Source organism: Gambusia affinis, linkage group LG17 (assembly GCF_019740435.1).
Source record: "Gambusia affinis linkage group LG17, SWU_Gaff_1.0, whole genome shotgun sequence".
NCBI lineage: Eukaryota > Metazoa > Chordata > Actinopteri > Cyprinodontiformes > Poeciliidae > Gambusia > Gambusia affinis.
The window spans coordinates 20018534-20039634 of record NC_057884.1 but is presented as its reverse complement, the minus strand read 5'-3'; the positions used below and the strand labels follow the sequence as shown (position 1 = coordinate 20039634).

Genomic DNA, 21101 nt, shown 5'->3' with positions numbered 1-21101 from the left:
AATCTCCAAGAAAATATAGATTAATTAATGTTTCCTGCAGGTCGACAGCTGGACTTGAACCTCTTGAGGCATAAGAAATATTTCAGTGGCTCTTCATTAGAAAATAGAGGAAAATAATAAATAGAATCAAAAGCTTTTTTTTTTTTTTTGCAAACTTTTCAGTTTTCACTGTTAGAAACAGTTTGGACTGCAGAGTTTAACCTCAGAGAATCTATGGAAACTTGCAACAGAAGCTATAAAAGACATTTCTTTGATTATTGAGAATAGTCTAAGTAGCCAACTAGCTAGTTTCTCTGATAAGATTTCTACTGTGTTTGAAATTAATTAAATTAATGTTAATTAAATTAATGTTTCCTGCAGGTCGACAGCTGGACTTGAACCTCTTGAGGCATGAGAAATATTTCAGTGGCTTGTGATTAGAAAACAGAGGAAGACAATAAACTGAAACCCAAAGTTGTTTCTAACGTTTTCTAAGTTTGGTCAGAATCTCACCTATTCGTGTCAAAGAATCATTTTCAATCAACAGACTCTTGTATTTACTTTTATTAGTGCTGCTATAAATTTTTGCTCTCTAAGCAGCAGTGAATTCGGACCTGAAACAGATGATTGCAGATTTTTTACTGTTAGCGTGGACATCATGTGAAATATGCTGCGTCCTGCCTGCACGGACAGAAAAATAAATCAGAAGGGAACTAGCAGCCAGTAAATCACAACCTTTTAAAGTCGCTTTTGCCGTTTAGTGCTTTGTGGTGGGAGCAGACATTACTCCTGTTCCAGGAAGGTTCCTGGGAAATCTGCTGTCTCAAATTTCAGCTCTGTGACTCATAAAATATAAAATGCTGAGTAAATGTCAAGAATCTTAATTTTCAAGAAATATTGTGTGAAGAATTCAAGAGAAGTGTTACAGGTTCCCCACGCTATAAATAAAAAAACTAACCTTTTTGCTACAGACACAAAGGGTTTGTTTTAATTTATTAATCCACATAAAAAGTGACTGCAGGAGTCTGGGAGCAAAATATTTTTTACTTAAAATTAACCAGTTTCTGTGTCCTATTCCAAGTCTCTGATTTTGCAAAGCTGATTTTAGCTGATTACAATTTTCAATTTTATTTTTGAAAATAAAATAATCCTGGATAATCTCTAAAATACTGGAAGTCTACTAGAGCCATACAGTCCCCCAGCATTCGTGCAGAGAAAACTTATGTCAAAATAATTAAAAGAATAGATGGTTCCAAATTTTATTTTATTTAATTCTCCTCTCTCACAGCTGTTCTGCCTCCATTTAATCAGTCTAACTCGTCTCTTTCTGCAGGAATCACCATCCCTGCTTATTTTCCACCTGATTCATTGAGTCCTTGTCAGATCCTTTTGTTCTGTCCGGTGTTTTTCTCAGTTTCATTTTGACTTCTTTTATTTTGTGTAAGCGAATGAATAGTTTCCTTCTGAAAGTGTCCTCTGATCTAACTTTTAAAAACCCAACTGATACTGGAAATAAACTAATTTTTGTCCATGTTTTTCAAGACAATTTCATTTTCTTTTTCAATATTTGTTGCTGTTCTGTCGCCGTCCTACTATTGTTTCTTGATTTTACTAATCCTAATTTGGTTTTTGTTTGCTCACAGGTCCGCTGCTGTGTGATGGAAGGCTGACTTGCTTTCTTTTCCCTCTGCTCCTGCTCCTGCGAGCTCCCTTGTTGTTCAGCTTTGGTGAGCGCACGTGCCCCAACAGCTGCCGCTGCGAGGGGAAGACGATCCACTGCGACTCCTCTGGGTTTTTAGAAGTCCCAGAAAACATCTCAGTAGGCTGCCAGGGTCTCTCCCTGCGCTACAATGAACTACATGCCCTGCTACCTTACCAATTTGCTCACCTGGGACAGCTCCTTTGGATATACCTGGACCATAATCAAATTTCAGTCGTCGACAGTCGAGCGTTCCAGGGAGTTCGAAGGCTTAAAGAGTTGATACTGAGCTCCAACCGGATCGCGTCTCTACATAACTCGACCTTCCATGGCGTCCCCAACCTTCGTAGCCTTGACTTGTCCTACAACAAACTGGAAATCCTGCAGCCGGGTCAATTCCATGGCTTACGAAAACTACAAAACCTTCACCTGCGCTCAAACGGTCTCTCCAACATCCCGATTCGAGCGTTTTTGGAGTGCAGAAGTTTGGAATTTCTGGATTTGGGCTACAATCGAATCAAGGCTCTCACTCGCACCACCTTCTTGGGATTGCAAAGGCTGATGGAGTTGCATCTAGAGCACAACCAGTTCTCCAGGATCAATTTTTTTCTGTTCCCACGCTTAGCCAATCTGAGATCCCTCTATTTGCAGTGGAATCGCATCAGAGTGGTCAACCAGGGCCTTCCCTGGACTTGGTACACACTGCAGAAACTGGATCTGTCCGGGAATGAAATTCAGACGCTGGACCCGGCTGTTTTCCACTGCTTACCCAACCTTCAAGTCCTGAACTTGGAATCCAACAAATTGTCCAACGTGTCCCAAGAGGCTGTGACGGCCTGGATCTCACTGACCACTATTAGTCTGGCTGGCAACATATGGGACTGTGGAGCGGGCATTTGCCCCCTTGTTGCCTGGTTGAGAAATTTCCGGGGCAGTAAAGACACCACCATGATCTGCAGCAGCCCCAAGCATCTCCAGGGAGAGAAAATCATGGAGGTCACACGGAACCACGGCATTTGCGAGGAGAATGATTACTTTATGACTGAAACGCCATCACCGATGCCGGAGCTAATCTCTGATGCCACGGCTGAACCAAACTTTGCCCCCACCAGCGGTTCGCCAACGACCCCACCAACCAGCACCTTTGGTCCCCTCCCGCCCTTCAGACTTCGACCAATTCCTCATCCAACCTATCCAGGCCACATGAGCAAAGACACCAGAAACACAGCGATTCGCACTCGGCCCACCCTCATATCGCCCCCGGCGATGGAGCACATGGCGCTGCACAAAGTGGTGGTGGGCAGCGTGGCGCTCTTCTTCACCATGTCTCTCGTCTTGACCATTATCTACGTGCTGTGGCGGCGTTACCCGGGCGCTACGCGGTTGCTGCAGCAGCGGTCAGTGGTGGGACGGAAGCGGCGCAAAAAGAGCCCAGAGCCCGAGCAAAACCTCAGCTCCCAACTCCAAGAGTATTACATGAGTTACAACCCCGCTGCCACACCAGAGGCACTGGAGGTGCTTGGCAACGGCACTGGTTCCTGCACTTGCACAATTTCTGGCTCCAGGGAGTGTGAGGTATGACCCATCACCTCAGCCTAAAAATAAAAAGTCTAAATCAAACACAAGGCTCAACAGAGAGGTAAATAATTCACCAAGTATGCCCTGTGAAAAGACACCCTTGAAATTCCACCTTAACACCCTAAATTCCTCACTATTCACACCTTAACCTCAGACGTCGGATGTCTCCAATTATTCCAAAGGTAGAAAAAACTAAAATTGCTGAGCAAAATGAGGTCAGAGAAATACATGCTTGGTGCATGTCAGTAAGTTGGAATATAAGACTGAGTTACAAAATATATTTTATGGAAGTTTGTGTTTTTTCAACTGAATTAGGACTATTTTACACAGCTGAATTCAAAAATTACACCCATTTTTCTCAGTCAGGTCAAGTTTTTGATCCAATCTACCTGATTACATTTTTGTGACGTTATCAGTCATTTCCATTAATATTTCCCATCCAAAAAAGGCTTTAGGAGGAAAACAAACAGTTTCCTAACAGAGTATGTTAATAAAAAAAAAAAGAGTAATAAAACTGATAGGGGTAAATACATGCAAGTTGAAAATTATGTCTTCATCGTGCATGAAGACCATGAACTTCCTTTTCTCCGAACGCATCGTTGGCTCAGCAGCAGGGAAGTTTCTCTTTGGAGTCCGACAGTAATCAGCCGTCATGACTGCATCCCAGAATCCCAAATTATGTAGATTAGTTCAGGAAGTTGACCTGATTGAGTAAAACCGAAGTGATTTTTGGTTTCAGCACATCAAAATGACCCTAAAACAGTTGAAAAAAACTTGAGACAGTTTCCTGGCTGTTGACCAGTAATTTTACTAATTCATTTCGAAAACAGAGACTCGCACAGAGGGATGAATTTCAAGCTTTCGTTTGTTAGTTTTTATGACGGTGGCTAAGCTAATGGAAACCCAGAATTCAGTTTCTCAGAAAACTAAGGATTAGAGATGCACGATGTTGGATTTTTGGTCGATACCCGATACGCCGATATACTAAAACTCATTTGGATGATAACAGATACCAATACCGATATTTCTTCCTTATGTCTACTTCCTGAAACTATATGGCTTTCTCTAATTAAAATATTTAGTCAATTTAGCCCAACAAAGATGAATGTTTTGACTTAGACGGTGATTGGAAAGTGTGCTGATTTAAACACTCGAGTTAGCCACACAAGCTAACTGTGAAAAAAGCACAAGTAACTTTAAAATAACTTTTGCGATTATAAAAGACGGTGCAAAAGCAGGAGCTAATGTCATCGCTTTTTCTCTTAGTGCTGCAAAAATCTTTTCTGCACTCTGTAGTTGGTCAGGGCTCCTTTTGCAAAAATTACTCCATCAATGCTCCAAAGGTTTTCTATGGGGCTCGGGTCAGGATTATTACCACGGTCATTAAACGAGTTATTGGTACCTTTGGCAGTGTGGGCAGATGCCAAGCCCTGCTAGAAAATTTAATCAGCATCTGTAAACTTTGACAGCAGTAGAAACCGCGACGCGCCCTAAAAAAGTTTTGCGCTGACTTTGCAGTAAAACGACATAAACACTGATGGGATTCTTGAGGAGATTTATTTTTTTCCTCCTAAACTTTTACTTTCCAGTAATATTTCCACTGTTGCACGAGTCTGGACAGCTCGATTTTTGAACAATGAGTGACTGTTTGCAGAACAGCTGTCGAGTCAGTAGATGTTTGATGAGCTTTTAGACTACGACATGGCTGTAACCATGGCAACAGTAGTGTATCATGGTGATGTGATCATGTACACATGAGCCAGGTTCTGCTGGAAAATGACATGCATTTCTTTTTGACATCAGAGAAGCAATCCTGGCCTATTTCTCCTTTATGTTTTCTACCACATGTTTTCCTTCCACTCAACTTTCTATTAATATGCTATAAAACAATGCTCTTCCTTAGCAGTCTTCACTATAATCGTGCAACGCACAAAATGTCAATTACATTTTTTTTTTTTTTTTTTTGCCAAAATCTTTTTTATTGGTTTTTCCTTTTGAACTGAAACTGAATTTTGGGTTTTTTAGCTTTACGCCATATACGCTCAAAATACATAAATCTGTGAATATTGAAACTTTCTGAACTGAATTTTACTCAAAATAATTTTTGGTTTAAATTCTAACTTTGAGATGCACCTGTAAATATAGCTGAGCCCAAAGTTATTCAATATGCCTTACAGATTATGAATTAAAATTATTTTCATTCAACTAAAAGGTTTTTTTCTGATGTAATCCAACCCTGAAAATTTTATACTAACATGCAAAATGAGTAGTTTGCTTGCTATATTTACATTTTAACATTGTATCCTCCCTTATTGTGAATGAAAAAATATATATTTACGTTACAATCTCGTGATTACCGACTAGATTTTTGGGAAATGTTTTCTGACCCTGATCTCTACGTTAACGTTGCTGTTAAACATAAAAAAAAAAAAAACCTGCTGGAGGTTTGAATAATTTTGGGTTTAGCTGAACAAACACAAACATTTTTAATGTAGTTTAGTTTAAAAAATGTCCTTTTGAAATAACAGCGCTCCATAACCTTCCGATTTTTAAAAAGCAGTGAATAATTGGATTCTGTCTGACCGTTTGCTCCCTACTCCACATGAGCATGTGTTTTATTTTTTGGTTTAGTTTATGTGCTGTGTCTCTTACTTTAAAGACGATGTGCGTCACTGATGTTCCTCCAAACTTGCATCTTTGGCTGTTTTCTGGGGCCAATTCAGACTTTCCATCCTAAAGTAAACATGCTTGACGGTTTCTTTAAAGAAACGTCTTTAAGTCGTGGAGAACTGGAAATTGGATGAAGTCTGTGTTGTGCGGCCCTAACGACTGAGCTTAGTCGCTTGGAAACTCTTTAGGATCAAATGTGCCGTGCAATTGGATCGGTGCAGACTAAACATCAGTCTTACAAAGTTTATGTACATTTTCTATGAGTGCAAATGTCATTTATTTTTGGCTGTAAAGATATTTGAAGTGTTCTTTGACAAAAAAAAGAGGATTTTTATTTTATTTATTTTTTTTACCAAGCATTCTAAACTTTTCACCCTGGGAAAAAAAGAACGAGTCATTAAAGGCTCAAAATAAATGATGCTCTTGCTGATGGAGAGTGTATGTAAACTTTTCACCTGGATTGTGTATCGTCTCTGCAAAAACACAAAGTCTTACCAAGTATTTTTAGTCTAATTTGTAGTGCAACTTTCTTTGCACTTGAAATAAGACAAAACAAACCTAAAAGTAACTTTTTAGCAAATTATAAAGACTTGTTTTAAGTAAATAATTAATTTTTTCTCTTGCTCTCTTCTCCCTCCTTCCCAGCTTCGCCCTGCTTGCTCCATTTCTGTCTGTTTAGTATTTTTAACCAACATTTATCTTTATACTTTTAATATCGCAGCAAGACATAGAGGAACTCCAATTAGTTCATTACTTAGCGACCCAGAGCAAGAATCAGACATGGAGAACCAACATTTAGCTTTATACTTTTCAGTTTGTCAGTTTTATAAATTGTACAGTACTTGTTACTTCAAACATTTAGCTTTATAATTTTAATATCGGAGCAAGAGCTAGAGAAACTCCTGTTAGTTTACTTATAACAAGAAGAACGTATAACATGGAGAACCAACATTTAGCTTTATACAAATCCAGAACTCAACCCAGAACAACTGGAACCAACATCTAGTTTTATACTTTCTAATCCAGAACAAATTTAAGATTGAGAGAATCCCCTGCTAGTTTACAAATTATGGACTTCTTATTCTTACATGGGGAACCGATGTAAGACTAATGCTACTGTCGCCTTTTTGTCTTTCTTTTGGGTTTGTTTATATTTCCTTCTAATTCATGTAAAGCACTTTGTTGCTGAAAATGTCCTATATAAATAAAATTACCTTACCGTAATGTTGATGCAGGTTGACAGATTATTTCACTTCTAGCAAGATTTTGTTAATCTAACTGGAACAAATACCTTTTCATCAACATTGAGGAATTATTCACAAGTCTATATCTTGCTGCAAAGTTACTTTTAAGTCTTATTTCAAGGTTGCTCGGATATTTGCACTTGAAACTAGATCAAAAAAACTTGGTAAGATTTTGTGGTTTTTAATGGTTTTGGTTATACGTCAATTCAAATTGCTGTTATTACATACAGACTTGGATTTAGAAGCGTTTATCACAAGTTAATGAAACATTGGTGTATTTGCTACCTACAGTTTTCTTTGTCTGAAGTGTTTAGAGCTTCTACTACAATTACGTTTGATTGTTGCACACAGGTCCAGATTATATGTAAATGTCCAGCATAAGTGTCTCCACAGTCGTCTGACTGAGGTTATAAAGAGAAATCTGTGATATGCAGAGAGAAGCAACAAAACACAAGGCTGAGAGAAAATGTGATTAGATTGTGTCCATAAGAACAGGCTGGGTATTACACCCAGGCTCCAGTGCATAAACCTCTCATTACAGAGTTGAATGAGCATTTGAAAGTCCAGTGGTGCTTAAACTGAAGACGTCTTTCAAAAAAAAAAAAAAATACTGATTCAGGAAAAGAACCTTTTTTGGGGACATTTTTTTGTGTTTTATTGGGGTTGTATGGAGAAGAAGATAAATGAAGAGGATGGAAAATGGATTTCATTGATTTTTTTTTTTTTTTTTTTTGGCATCAGAAAAAATCTGAAAAGTCCAGTGCGCTTACAAAAGTAGATCAAATCCAAGCAGATGTGTTAGAAAAGTATCAGAAAAATACTAAATATGCCATCATATGCACCATTTACAGCCACTCCGTCGTAGCTTTAGTTGCACGTTTAAAACTGAATATAAAATTTCTGCTAATTTCTGGAACACTGACGATAGAGCCAAAGCCATTTAGTGCCTTGTAGAAGAATAACAGGACTGTTACATATTTTATTTTCTAAAAATTGAGAGCGTGCAGTTATTTAATAGCATGTGGGATTATGTTTTTCTTTCTGCTAGAGCCACATTAGTTTTTGGTTGTTTTAAGGAATAATTCTTTACAGCATGTACAGTAAATAATAATAATAAAAGTGGCCCAAGAATGCAGCCTTGAGGAATCCCACATAAGAATCAGATTTATAGTTCCCATTTTTTTAAAAAAAAGTTTAAAAAGTTAGATTTGAATAAAATCTAGAATATTAATCAAAATATTTTAACGAATTCTGATCAAAACAGAAGTTTCTGATGTGAGTTTATGAAGTTAATTTACAGTTTAGAGCAAAAAATTTACTTTGAGTTCAATATTCAGATGTTTTTTTTTGGGTTTTTTTTTAAACATTTGGAAAAAGTTGCAGCTTGGGAAGCTGAAAATCTGCAGTTACACTGAATTTAAAACATCATGTTGTTAGAAAACAGTTGTTTCACATTTTCTGTCTTGTAAATCTAAATGTGATGCAGTGAGCTTTCACTATGTTTTAAAAAAATCAGATTTTCTCACATATGAGTTTGATTAAATCTGTTGATACATATTGCATAAGAAAGTTACTTTATCATTTTCTTTAAAAAAGTAATAAATAGGAACAAGACCGTACTGTTTTGTGGAAATAGTAAAGCTTGAAGTTTCAGCTCTGTTTTCAGAAGCTGATGTTGTTAAAATGCAGCTACTTTACTCATGTGAGCTAAGGTGAAATCGATGTTGCATGGAGCTCTATTATGAAATGAATTATGTATAAACATTTCAAAAACACAGTGAGAAAGAGAAACATGATGAGACTAAACTTGTTTCAAAGAAGCTGAGTGTTGAATCCTGGATCCCTGAAAGATTTTTGCAGTAAAACCCCCAATTTCTGCTTCAGTCTGTGAAGGAAAAGATTCATGAAATAAGCCTGTAATCAAGCAATCAGTGCCTGAATCTTCCAGTAAAAGAAGCTTTAAATGCGCCGTCCAGGGTAGTTAAAGGGCAAAACAAATGCTAGCTCTGAAAACGATTACGATGGTTTATGTTTGCACGTTCAACCAGAAAGTTTTCACCTTTTTTGGAAATGCAGCGCAGTTTAAATTTTGTTTATATCTCTCTAGCAGGACCTGCATATTTGATTACGTTTGATAATCCAGATGTATTATCGCACATTCTTATTATGTGCTTTAAAAAAAAGCTCATATAGTAAAAACATTAGGACTCCTTGAACAAACAAACTCCAAGATTTCAAATTTGTAACCTCCACTTTTCTTTACAACTTTGTTCTGCGCTGTTAGAGGAAAAACCTCAAGGAAAACCGTAAAGTTTCTGTTTGTAACATGAGAAAATACATAATGAAACATGCATTAATATCAGTTGAGAGCTCAGTATTCTCCAGACCATTTGCTGTGCAATGATTGATATGCACATGCGCAAATGTTATAAAAACAGGTTTAAAAATAACATTTGGTGCCTTTTTATTTTATCTGCTCAATAATAAACCAAAAACAATTAACAATTGAAAAAGCAACAGAACAGTTGGATTTTGCAGAAAACACAACGGACCTCGTATGAGACAAACACAGATTCAGATGTCTTGGGTAGATTTCTTTTGAGCAAAAACAAAATGAATAAAGATAAATGCAAAAAACTTTAATAGCCGGGAATCTATTTTTTGCACTTACTCTTTTTCAAAGATGTTTTTCTGTAAAAAAAAAAAAAAAAAAAGCCATAAATGATGAAAGTGTCCATTTGCATCGACCAGCTTTAGCCTTCAGGTCAGAGGTCACCCACAAACCTTAATTATGTGCATCAAAAAACGTTTCTGATGCTTCGAGTTCGACACGTGTGCACTTTGGAGTCAGATGCTTCACATTTTACGCTAGACGCTCGTTGGGACGAGCCGTTGTTTTCTGTTGCCGGTCTCTTTGTACGGCGGCGGATGAAGTATTGAGAGAGTCTGGGCTTTGTTTACTGAAATCAACAGAATGTCGCCGTGTTTGAATTTCCCAGGTATTTCAGAGGTGGTGAGAGGTTCGTGAGTTTCACAAGCTTAGCTGGGCGCCGACGACGGTCGCTATAGCGACGGTCGCTGTTTTCATCTCAGTTTGATCCCAGTTTGATGACCAGTACCTGCGTCTCCTGGCAGGACACCGACCACACTACACCACACAGCGGAGTCGCTCTGATTGGTTGAAGCTCTGCATCCAGCGACAAAAAAGTTCAGATTTTCTAACTCCAGTGTCGGACCCGCAAAACGGTTCAGTGGTACAGCGCTAGACGTGTGAAACTCGCCGCAATTCGCCTCCGCATAGAGGCACTCAACGCTCAGATCGCTTTTGGTGTGAACGCGCCGCTGTTTGGACGGGATCACATGTTATAAATCTCCAGTCGCCATGGCGATTCTTGTAACATCAACTATATATTTTCTTCTCCAATTTTATTGATTTAAAATGTTTGGTCTCACTGATAGATTGGTAGATTTTTTTTTTTTTACAGGATATCTTCATTCAAGGTTTTTATCTTATAGTGCCAACTCTTTTTAATTAAAAACCACTTCAACCTTGATCAAGTGATGACTGAAGCAATGTGAAGAGAGTTTTAGCCTGGTCTGATACTCCGCCATTCGTAGCTTAATGGCAACCTGTCAGGGGGGAAAAAAGTTAATGTTCTGACATTTCAGTAGCAGTAAGTGTTGGAGGATTGTCTCTCGCTCCATAACCATAAGCCAAATCTCATCTTCTGAATAACATTCCCGTCTTTTTAACATCACTGATGGGTGTCAGAGTCATTGATTCAAAAGCGTTCCACGCCGTTGCTTATTTCAAACCTTAAATAATTGAGAAGCTGGCGCCAGCCTTGTTTAGTTTGATGAAAGTGCCATTTTGCAGGTCTGCACAGCTGGCTTTGTGGCTTTTCATTACGGCTCAGCGTAGCACCATCAATCCCGGCGGATGGCAATGTGAGGGAACAAAAGCCAGCAGAACACATTTCGCCTGCTGCGGAAAGACTTCTGAGAGGTTCGGAAAGAGACTGACGCACAATGGTGTCTGTGCACGGCGAGAAGCAGTTCACTGTTCGCTTCATTACTAAAAGATTTTCAGAGCAGGAGGAACACAAACACCCCCCCCACAACCCGCCCTGCAAATCCAGATACGTGTTGCTTTACTGACAGGATGCCGACGTGACCGAAATCCTAAAATTGATCTGAATTTCACCTCGTGTTGCACAGAGTTACATTTAAGCAGCTGCTGTCGGTTTCTATCAAAAGTGGACCAAGAATGAAGAAACCAGTGAAAGGATTGATCAGAAAACTTTATTAAAACCCAAACGGAAATTATGTTGCTGGATGTTTTCAGTGGGCTGCACAGTGGCGCAGTTGGTAGAGCTGTTGCCTTGCAGCAAGAAGGTCCTGGGTTCGATTCCCGGCCGGGGGTCTTTCTGCATGGAGTTTGCATGTTCTCCCTGTGCATGGTGGGTTCTCTCCGGGTTCTCCGGCTTCCTCCCACAGTCCAAAAACATGACTGTCAGGTTAATTGGTCTCTCTAAATTCTCCCTAGGTGTGAGTGTGTGTGTGAATGGTTGTTTGTCTTGTATGTCTTTGTGTTGCCCTGCGACAGACTGGCGACCTGTCCAGGGTGAACCCCGCCTCTCGCCCGGGACGCAGCTGGAGAGGAACCAGCAACCCTCCCGACCCCATTAGGGAAGAAGGGTGTAAGAAAATGGATGGATGGATGGATGTTTTCAGTTTAAATCTGCAGGAATACTGGATTACGGTTCTCAGAGGAAACAGTCAGGATGCATAGGACTTAACAATTTGTTGGCAAATGCAGCTGCAAACCCAAAACAACGACATTATTGTGGCATAATTACAGAAAGTAATGAAAAGTTGGAAGACAGACTGAAATTAATGATGTTCCAGCCAATATTGATATAAAAAAAACCCAACTCTAAATAAATAGGATTTTGGACTTTACTTAAATTAACTCGGGGTTTCAGCATCTTTGCAGTTTTCTGGAAGTTTGTTCCAGGTTATAGGAGCACAAAAACTGAAAGCTGCACTGAAAAAATGTAGTTGAACCAACTTAATTCAATTGCTTCAATTGGTAACAACTAATTCAGTTAAGTTAAACCAACTTAATTTATTAAGTAAAATATTTTTTACTTGAAAGTAAAATTTTATTAAGTAAAATTTTAGTTAAAATTAGGTGATTTCATTAGGTAGAAATAAAATGTTTACAACAAACTAATTAAAATTTGAGCAAATTTTTATTAATTAAAAATTTACTTGGTGAATGTATTTAAATAAATTAATTTGCTTATATTTATTTAATAAGTAAATAAGTTTATTCAAATGTATTTATTAAATAAATAAATGTACTTAATAAATTTCTTTAAGTAAATGAATCTACTTAATAAATTTACAAATTAATAAATTTGTTACATTTATTAAATAAATTTACTTAAGCTAATTTTAAATCTAATCTAGGTTAACTTGATTTAATTAAAATAAGTTTAAACTTGAACTAGGACGTCTAGAAGTTTGTCAGATGTTTAATGTGAAATAATAACAATAATAATAATAATAACAATAATAATTAAAGTAGTTTCGTTCAGTGCACATTACTCTCATATGCTTATTTCAGTAAGTCAGCTTCAGTAACGGGTATGAACATGTTTGTGAAACACTTTCAGGGTATTAAAACAGAAAAAAGTGATTTATCTCGTTGGCTAAAAGCTGTCTTAACCTTCGACCTTTGGCACCATTTGTATTGTCTTAATGGAGAGACCGAATTGGAAGTGACCATCATAAATCAAGATTGTTTTTGACTTCCTGCCAAACAGTAACAATCAGCAGCTCTCCTGTTTATTAGCATATTCCGTTAAAGAATGTGAGCTCAGTTTGCTGTATCAACACCCACACATTTATTAAAATACAAAATAAGAGAAGGCACAGCTGCTCCAAAATACACCACTGGTTGTGTTCACTGCTGCTGAGGGAACATTATGGGACATTAATCTATTTAGTAGTAATAGTATTGTTACAGTACCCTTAACATTTAAAATAACTAATTATTTGTCTTATTGTGTGGATGGTACTTTTTTGAAAAATTAAAATTTTCATTTTGGGCCCAATTAAGGCCATGAATGCCAGAATGTATTGATAAAACCCATTAAAATATGAATAAGTATCTGTCTTGTACCTGAAGGATTTTTTTTTTAATTATTCCTTTTTTAAAAAAAACAATAAAACACAAATTTTGTGGAGATAATTTAGAAATATTTTCAAGGAATTTTGCAATATTTACATGTAATTATGATTTTGTTTATTGTCACATCAATCATAGACTAATATAAATTAAGGCTGAGGCACAGGGGTTGTGAAAGTACACAATACTGCCCCCTGTTGGAGGGAGTTAGTGGTCAGTTAAACCCAATGCTTTCAACCATTTTTAAGGAAACTTTGCAGTTATGCATTAGTAAGAAAATATGAGAATATCCATAGGTTGATGTAATTTGGCACCTGGAGATTTGAGGGCCACACAAAAAGCTACGGCGGGCCACATTTGGCCCCCAAGCCTTGAGTTTGACACATGTGATTTAGATTATACTAAATCACGTTTAATACGTGTAAAAAACTCAAGAAAAGCTCCATATTAGTCCCAATTGCTAAATTTAATTAGAGAAAAATTTTGTTTATTCAAATTGTGTGTAAAATTGACTGATATTTCTTCAATTTACCACAAAAACATCCAAATGAAACTATGAAGTTTGTAGCTGCAATGAGACAAATTGGGAAACATCTCAAAGGGAAACTTCTGCCAGGCCTTTTCCAAATCGAAATCCACCAGAAGTAAAACCCCTGACAGTGTAAATATATGTAGATTTCTGTAAGTCGGCCTCAAGTCAATCCTGTCATGGTTGTTTCTTATGAGATAAAAAAGGAGAAGTAGCATTGGCAGTTGACTGTGTCTCTTTGGTGTTTCCTGAAATTCTCTGGAAGACTAAACTGTATCCGTTTTCCCCAAACGGGTTTGCAGAAATCTCCCACAGTGCTCCCTTTGCATGAGCCTCTGGCTAATTTTCCCTTCAGTCCTGTTCCACTTGACAGGCGTTGCTCCAAAAACCATTTAGAGGTAGACTTTCATTTTCTGCTCCTGCTCCCCTCTAACTCATCACAACTATTAGGAGATTAAACGCAGGAAGGCGTACTCAGGAGACGAAGAAAACACAATATGTTTCACAAAGAGTCTCACACTCCAGGTGCTGCTTATTTCATTTGCTCTCTTTTTGCCAATTCATTCGCTCTTTAATGGAATCTCAATTGGAAATTCCTCACTTTAAACGGAGCAAGATGAAGTTTTGAAGCTTGAGTGATTAAAAGGCTTTTAGAAACCATTCAGTGATGATAAAATCTGGTTTTGAAATCCAGAAACTGATCTACTGATGGCATGAAGTGGCCTGCAGAGAATAAACTAGGGCGGCTCAGTAACAGGGAATTTATTCGAAGAGTAATAATTCAAGACTCGTTCCTAGACGTCCAGGGGGCCGAACATTAAAGCACAGCGATGCCATGGTAACTGAAAGCAGACAGTAATTCACAGAAATACAGAATGGGTAAATTTCCACGACATAAACACTTAAATAAAAACAAAAAACAAAATCAGATATTATGCTGAGAGTCAATCAGAGAAGTTAGTCCAGTCCAGTGTTTCCAGATTCACCTACTTGTGGGTGTAACTAATCCAGCAGCCAATCCAGGAGCAACATTATGTTTCCTTGCTCCTGATTGGTGGAGATAAGGAAGACTGTAGATGATAGCTTCTATGGTAGCGCTAAGATGGTTTCCACTGTATGTATTAATAAATATTTGTTGTTTGAACTTTTAAAATAGGTAGTTATCGGATTTAGACACTTTAACTATTGGTCCTCAAAACCAGATGGTCATCTGCCCAGAAATAGATAATTAAAGATTTTATTTGTATCATTTTTGTATCTTTTTTTAAGGCTTTGCCTCCCTGACTGATTTGTGTATTTTACAGTTAAAAGGGCGGTATGTAAAATCGATGTTTTTGAGCTATACGTCATGTTATAATGATGTTGCCTCTTCAATAAACATACCTGGAGTGTTGCCTTGATTCTTTCAGGCATGTTTGAGGAATCCTTTAATCTCCATGGCAACCGCGCAGCTGTGCAAAACGCCTGGGCGGACCTAGCCCCGCCTCCGAGGACGAAGCTCCTCCTTGGAGCTTTCCAAGCTTCTACCTTCCTTGTTCAAGACGCATTTGGTGTGAACGCACCATGACTGTCCCACTCAGCTCCTTCAGACTAGTCGGCAGTAATCAGCAAACATCTGGTGGAACTGTTGAGCTCATTATATGAGGTTCTTCTCAGTGAAACGCTGTTAAAAAAAAAGAAAACATTCTTAAAGGGTTAATAAGGAGTGTTGTGATGACTACCTGAAGGAGGAGTTTCTTAAAGATACAGAGGCCCAATTATAATTACTTGATTGTGCTATAATATGGCTGCAAAACACATAATACTGCACCTTTAAATTGTAGAGGTTAATAAATGTAATAATAAGTTCAAATTTCTTTAAGGGACAGAAGCAGAGAACCTCGATAAGCACAGGGAGAACAAGCTAGCTCCATAAAAAGAGAGCTAGCTGTAACTTATTATTTCTGTATAATTTTATATTTATATCTAATATATTATTGTGATGTTACAATATGACATACCATGTTTTGCAATTTTTGACATGGCAGAGATGCAGCTGCTATTTTCAGGCCGACAAAACAAATTTGTATCTTATTGATTTAAAAGTATGGAGGGTCAGAAAAGCCACTCGGACTGACCGCCGAGCCAGTAACAGCCCTGAGTGAGAGCTACTTCTGTTTCCACAGCGCAACCTTTTCACTTTCTCAGAGGTCCAATTTCATGCCCTCTTCCCTCGACTGCAGGGTCATTCTCCAAACGGCATCCCACCGAGGCTGCGCCAGATGATGATGCATGTACTGAAAAATTGTAAGATAGCTCTTTTTTTTTTTGTTTTTGCCCCAGGCACACCGCCTCGTCTCCCACACTGAAATACAGTCATACATAGTCAACCCGAACCTCGGTGAGTTGCGTATTATTAGCTGCATCCGGCGCTGGCTTTGGCCCTGCAGCTAAGACAAACAGGGATCCTCTGTGTTACCAGATAACACGACCAAAACACGGAGAAAAGATTCTATGACAAACTCTTAAAAGCATGTGTGTGTGTGTGTGTGTGTGTGTGTGCATCTTAGACAGAGAAGGGAAAAACATCTCAGTGGCACCTTATATAAAAGATCCACCCCCTCTTTTGCCCTAAATTGAATTTTCTAATCTCCTACTTGCCCCCCTTTTCCTTCGTTGCTCCCCTTGCTGTGGGCTTTGGCAGCCGCTGTGTACTTTATCCTCAGATAACTGTGGCATCTACCCACCCACCTTTAGTTGTTCGCTCTGGAAAAACAGAAATACTTCATTCTGCCACAGTTTTAATAACTTCAAAGCTCATGTACATTCATGTAGCGGATGTGGGAACGAATTAGTCACTTTGTCATGACATTACAATTAAACTGAGCAGCAAACCTGCCAACTGTACGCACTCTACAGCAGGATGTTTAGTTTATTACAGTAAACACATGGCACAGGATGGAAAACACTCGTTTATAATGATCTGACAGGGAAAAACATTTCCTTTTAAGCTCCATAAGTGCTTCAATGAAGAGCAGGAACTTCTATGCTGGGATTCACAGCTTTACATTATGACATATCCGAAAAAACGTGTTAGATTTGGTATTTTATTACATGCCACATGCTTATAAAAATATGTTTTACATATCCGAGGGTCTAGTTTAGTATGTGACAGATGATCTGTGAATAGATCGATTTCCTCCCTGAGCTACTACCATCTGAAGACTCCACAGTTCAAAAACAACAATCAGAGCCTGAAGGAGGGTCCTAGCACTGTCAATCAAGATTGTGTACACGCTGCTAAATGTGCTGATGATGGAGAAACAACTCACTGTTCCAGGAAAGCCATTTATCTGCCGTTACAGGTGATTGACAGCTCTAAGACCCGCCTCCTTTCTCTGATTGGTTGTTTCTAGTTAGCACTGGAGAAGACAGAAGAGCTTCATTGTTTAAAATTTTTTTTACAGACTGTCTCATACCATCTTGTTACATCAACAGATGTGTAAAAAACATATATATTCCATACTTCAGCTTTAAATACTTGCTGTTTATAAGCTGATCTTTAGCTTTCACTATTTTTTGAGCTTTATTAAACTGTATTTTACTTTGAGATGCAGTATATTTGTCTTGTTTTAAACGACTACTTTCATGTTGGAACAGTTGGTAGCAGGTTCTGGGTTCGGATCGCAGCCCGGGGTCTTTCTGCATGGAATATGTACTCTTCCTCCCACAGCATGAAAACCTGCCCTTAGATATGAGTGCGTGTGTGTGTGTGTGTGTGTGTGTGTGTGTGTGTGTGTGTGTGTCTATGTTTCCATGGAGTGACCTTGTGACCTGTGTTGGATCTTATCTCATTTCTAGTCTAAAATAAAATAAAACATTCAGTCAAACATTAGCTTAAAAATACTCAACAGCATTGATTTCTTTATGGAAATCCAAATAAATGAGCTATTTTGAAGGCAGCCATGTTTAGTTACATTAGCACCCATAATGTCTTCATTAATTACATCATTAATTGATTGGAAAGCCTTGTTTGCTAGTTGGATGGAATATCTGTTAATCTTTCATGAGTCAGTTTGTTGCAGAAACGCCATGCAAGTCTTTTTTTTGTGTTGAGTATCAAACGCATTTTCATTTTGGGCCTCGTCACAAATCTGAATGCTCTTAAAGGGCCGGTTGTGCCAGAATGCATTGATAAAGCTCATGAAGTTACTAAATATCAATAAATAGCTGTTTCAACATTAAATAAGTTGCTTCTAGAAATTAAATATTGGACATTTTCTCACACTGATCTGTCCATCCAGGAGATTTTTTGGTCAGTTTTGATAAAACAATTTGTAGATCTGTGGATTTTATGGATTTGTGAAAAACTGAAGCGACTTATTGATGTAATTTGGAGTCCAGAGGACCACAGGAAAAGCTGCGGCGGCCCAGATTTGGCCTCCAGGTTTGACACATTATTCTTAACTTCAGTCATATTTGAAGATCATTTTTAAGTCTGGCTGCAGATCATCAGTTTGATTTAACACGTGAATAGGGTTTGACTTAAACCATGTCATTGGATCCAGTTTTCTTCCACGCTTACAGCAGACTAATATAGCATGATGCTGCCACCACCAGTTTGACCACTGGGTTGGTGTGTTGGCAGTTTTCCACCAAACGCATGACGTGATGTACAAAGGACCCTCTGCAATTCCCAGTTTGGTATTTTTTTATTTGTCAAGGATTTTTCTGTGGGAAACGCATGAAGCTTAATATTTGTGGAGAGTTCACCTGATTGCAGATTCATTTTTGTAAAATATTTAAATGAAAATGCAGATCCAATGCTATCAGCTGGTGTTTCCAAAGCTGCCAATTCAGGAACAACATTCATTTTCCTCGGTTAAACCCCAAAGACTGGATAAGAAAGACAGTAGATCCTAGCTTTTGCACAGTTTCCACTGTGTGTATTCCTGCATATTAAGGTATATTTGTTGTTTGAACTATTCCAATAAGCAGCTATAAGCCTTTTTCAACATCTGCTGGCAGTGGATCTTCTTATGGCTTTCTTCAGGACAGATTTGTGGAGTGGACGTCTAATAGCCTGCAGTCAGCTGCCTAACAGACAGCCCACTCAAAGCACACCAACTTTACTTTACAGTGTCGCCTTAGTAAGAGTGATGGATTGTGCTCTTCTATTTTCAACATCATGCATTTTCCATCCATCCATCCATCCATTATCTGAACAAGTTTATCCTTGCAGGGTTGCGAGGGGAGCTGGTGTCTCTCTCCAGCGTTTATTGGGCGAAAGGCGGACAGCATGTCAGTCCATTGAATGCATTTTATTGAGACTTAAAAATGTTTCAAGACAGGAGGACGTGCAGCAGCCGAATCAGTCTGCACTTCATAGTGCTGGCTCGTGTTTTATTCTAGAGTTTAGGAACGGTTTTAATCTTAATTTTGGGTCGTTTGATTACCAGGATTATACATACTTTTTCAGTGGTTATGTTTAGGATTGCAGTAAAGATGAAACCTAAAAAAGCAGGCGATGTTCAAGAGTGCGGACAAGCTGACTCTTGAACATTGCCTGTTCAAGAGTCAGCTTGTCCGGACTCTGTGGGTTGAACGGTTAAACGATTAGACGGCTAACAGAGACATAATCATGCACACACTCTTATTCCCAAAGGTCATTTAGAGTCGTCATTTAAATTTACTTTTGTGTTATGAATATGAGGGGGGAAAAACCATTCAGGTATCAATGCTAAACACGTAGCCTAATACTTGTAAATTATTAAACATTTTCAAGAGAAATGCTGAACATTTTAAAAACCCAGATAGGGATATTTTACAGATTTATATTCATCATTTATGAGATAAAATCAGACTAACTGTCAAATAGAAATATTAAAAATGACATTTCAGATGAGTTTCAGTGTTTTTGAGTTGTAAAAAGCTCAGATTTAGACGGTAAGACGACAGAAAAGGCGTCGTGCCTCAGTGGAAATGATTCTTGAAAGCAAGCCATTGCAAGACCTGCTTGCGTTATTGAAACGGTTGTGACTCACGGTTTCAGTCAAAAAGCACTATTATTAAATCTCTTTCATCCAGAGTCCTTAGGCCTCCTAATGGCGCCCAACTTAATGAACCTTAAAACTGTGCAGGGAAACAGGATAAATATTTTAAAGGCTTCGTTTATCTGTCCAAAGAAGTTCCTCCGTCCAAAAAAGCTGAAATGTTTGGTCTCAGCTTTTTGTGGTTTTGTTTTGGGTCTGATTTTCTCCAGACATGGCTGTGTGCCGTTATGCGCACTGATGAGACCTTAACACAGGTTTCTGGAGTGTAGTGGTTTTTTCACAGTCTAAGTTTTCCTGGGGGAACTACAAGGCTTTTCAATGCCTTCATTTTTCCCTCTTTCATGAACTAGAGCACTTTGGGCTGGACCTCGTCCCTGATTCTACCTTTTCTGGCTCAAGACCAAACAAAAGGTTCCACCCCCGTTTTAAGGTGCTGATTCTCTACAAGATTCACTTGATCACGATCTAAGGAAGCCAACAAAGCCATATTAGCTCCACAAAGCTAACACCAAATCTGGGGCAAAATATAAAAATGCGAACAAACCATTTATTCCGACTTAATTTTGAGAAATTTATCAGTTTATGACTTTGTAGGAAAAACATTGGTTCTTTTTCTGACTTAATTGGACTACATCTTATAATGTGGGTGTTGTTTCAATAGCAAGATTAAAATTAGGAGACAAACAGGTTTTCCAGATGTATCATGATGCTAACCATACTGCTTAGTTAGCTAAAAAGTTGCTAAAGAACAGCTAAGTTAATATTTTGAAGCAACCATTCCAAAGCCCTGATCCAAGTCCCATATGCTGCCAGTCAGCAACTCCTGATGCTTTACAGCTGTACACACTGTGCATACCTCCCTTTAAGTAAAAAAGTTATTGGACTTTTTATTATCTAACCTTCTTTACTTAAAAAAAAAAATTTACATCCTGTATGTAGCCCACAGCCATGTGAGTCTATGAAGGTGAACACGTGTATGTCCTAAAGCTAAATCTTATTGCTCAGTTTACTTTTGTTTATTTGGCGGCTTGGCACCCTTTCTGTAAGCTAAATGTGATGATGCAGTGAAACTGGCTAAAAAGTGGAGTTTGAATCCTCCCGTAGTTCTAAGAGAGGTTGAGTAAATCCCCACTAGAGTTTTTTACAGTGTGTGCAGTGCTGGTGGGCTCGCTGG

At 38.3% G+C, this 21101-nt stretch overlaps 1 protein-coding gene across 4 annotated transcripts in view; it reads left to right on the top strand.

Annotated features, from left to right (window-relative positions):
• Positions 1-21101, top strand: part of lrrtm4l1 (leucine rich repeat transmembrane neuronal 4 like 1) — a 105646-nt gene that overhangs the window by 60789 nt on the left and 23756 nt on the right. For 3 of the 4 annotated variants that reach the window (XM_044144858.1, XM_044144855.1, XM_044144857.1), the window contains one exon: positions 1623-3253. In XM_044144858.1, the coding sequence (XP_044000793.1) occupies positions 1623-3253 (1631 nt within the window). Of the gene's footprint in view, positions 1-1622; positions 3318-21101 lie in introns of all 4 variants that reach the window. The other variant, XR_006373361.1, reaches the window with a different exon arrangement.